General features: G+C 44.0%; 1 protein-coding gene across 1 annotated transcript; it reads right to left on the bottom strand.

The window, feature by feature from the left end:
* Positions 1–201: 201 nt before the first annotated feature.
* On the bottom strand, positions 202–804 carry LOC134231644 (uncharacterized protein K02A2.6-like). The gene has a single exon (XM_062713629.1). It carries the CDS (start codon positions 802–804, stop codon positions 202–204), a length of 603 nt encoding a protein of 200 aa, XP_062569613.1.
* Between the last annotated feature and the right edge of the window lie 959 nt (positions 805–1,763).

The raw sequence follows: 1,763 nt of genomic DNA on the forward strand, positions 1-1,763 counted from the left end.
TATTCCTTGTTTCCATAGTTTCCCTTCATGGTACCTTATACTGTCTCCTACTGAAAGCAGTGGTAAAGGCTTAGCACTGCGATCATAGTATCCTTTCTGTTTCTTTCTCTCTGCTACCATCAATTCCTTGACCCTGACTGGCACCTTTGGTTTCAGCTCATCTGGAACTACTGGAAGTATGGACCTTAACTTGGGACTCATCTATAGTTGGGCGGGCGAGTAGCCTAAGCTCAAAGGCGTTGTCCTGTATTCTAGTAGTCCCAGGTTTAAATCTTCCCTATCTGCCTTGCTCTTGTCCAAAATTCTTTTTGCAATCTGTACTGTCTTCTCCGCTAGTCCATTGGACTGTGGATACTTTGGACTGGAAGTGACATGGTTAAAGTCATAATCCTGAGCAAATGTGGAGAAATCTTGGCTTGCGTATTGCGGACCATTATCCGATACGACTTTCCGTGGAATACCAAGTCTACTAAACATCTTCTTCATTTTCTCTATAACAGCTTGACTGGTTGTCTTGTGTAGTTTCTCTACTTCAAAGTATCTACTGTAGTAATCAACTACTAAGAGGTACTCCTGGTTGTTCCATGTAAACAAATCTGTAGCTATGGTCTCCCATGGGTAGTCTGGAATATCATGACTGATCAGTGGCTCCTTGGGGTTCGAGTTTCTTCTCTCTAAGCAAACTCCACATTCCAGAACCATGTTCGTGATGTCTGCTGACATCCTGGGCCAAAATATAATGTCTCTAGCTCTCCTCAAACATTTTTCCACACCCATGTGACCTACATGTACAGCTTCCATCATCTGGCGTCTTAAGTCTCTTGGTATGATTATCTTGTGACCCTTACATATAATGCCATCTATCTCTGTCAACTCATCCCTCCGAGCCCAAACTTAGATACGTCAGTCTCCAACACTACTGGTTTTCCCGGGTCAAAATATGTAAGCAGAGGTCCAGGTGTTCTGGTTATAAGGTCCTTGACCTTCTGGAATGCCAGGGCCTGTGGTGTATCCCATATAAATTCCGTGTCTTTCAGCAGCAGCTGAAGTAACGGGCTGGTGACGTTAGCAAGATTTGGTGCGAACTTTGAAAGGTAAGTGATCATACCCATGATAGTCTGAACTTCTGACTTATTGGAAGGAGGCTCCATATCCTTAATAGCAGCTATCTTAGAGGGATCTGGCTTCAATCCATCTGCTGAGAGGATGTGGCCAAAAAACTCAACTTCCTGAACTCCCACTTGTAACTTCTCCTTGTTCATCTTGATGCCCACACTCCTGCATTTATCTAACACCTAGATGAGGTTGTCATTGTGCTCCTGTGGGGTCCTGCCGTAAACCAATATGTCATCAACAATGGCAGCAACTCCGGACATTCCTTCGAAGCATTGGTCTATCTTCTGCTGGAAGATGTTTTGCGAGTTCTTCAAGCCAAATGGTAAACGCAGGTATCGATATCTCCCGAATGGAGTATTGAATGTAGTGAGCAGTGATGATTCACGTGAAAGTCTAACAGTCCGGTAACCAGAGCTGGCATCTAACTTGGAAAATTACTTGGCACCTGAGACTTGAGGAAGGATATCATCCAAGGTCCTCATAGGGTAGTGTGGTCTCATAATGGCTTTGTTGAGTTCCATGGGATCCAAACATACTCTAAGCTTTCCTGATGCTGGCTTTGTAGTAACGACTAATGAGTTCACCCATTCTGTTGGTTCTGTTACCTTGGTGATGATTTACGCTGACTCAATTCTGTCTAACTCTAC

Source organism: Saccostrea cucullata, unplaced genomic scaffold (genome assembly GCF_032062105.1).
Source record: "Saccostrea cucullata isolate Sc308-1 unplaced genomic scaffold, CSIRO_AGI_Scuc_v1 ctg1299, whole genome shotgun sequence".
Classification (NCBI taxonomy): Eukaryota; Metazoa; Mollusca; class Bivalvia; order Ostreida; family Ostreidae; genus Saccostrea; species Saccostrea cuccullata.

Coding starts and splice junctions, on each gene's coding strand:
- LOC134231644 (XM_062713629.1), bottom strand. CDS start 804: ATGATGGAAGCTGTACATGTAGGTCACATGGGTGTGGAAAAATGTTTG.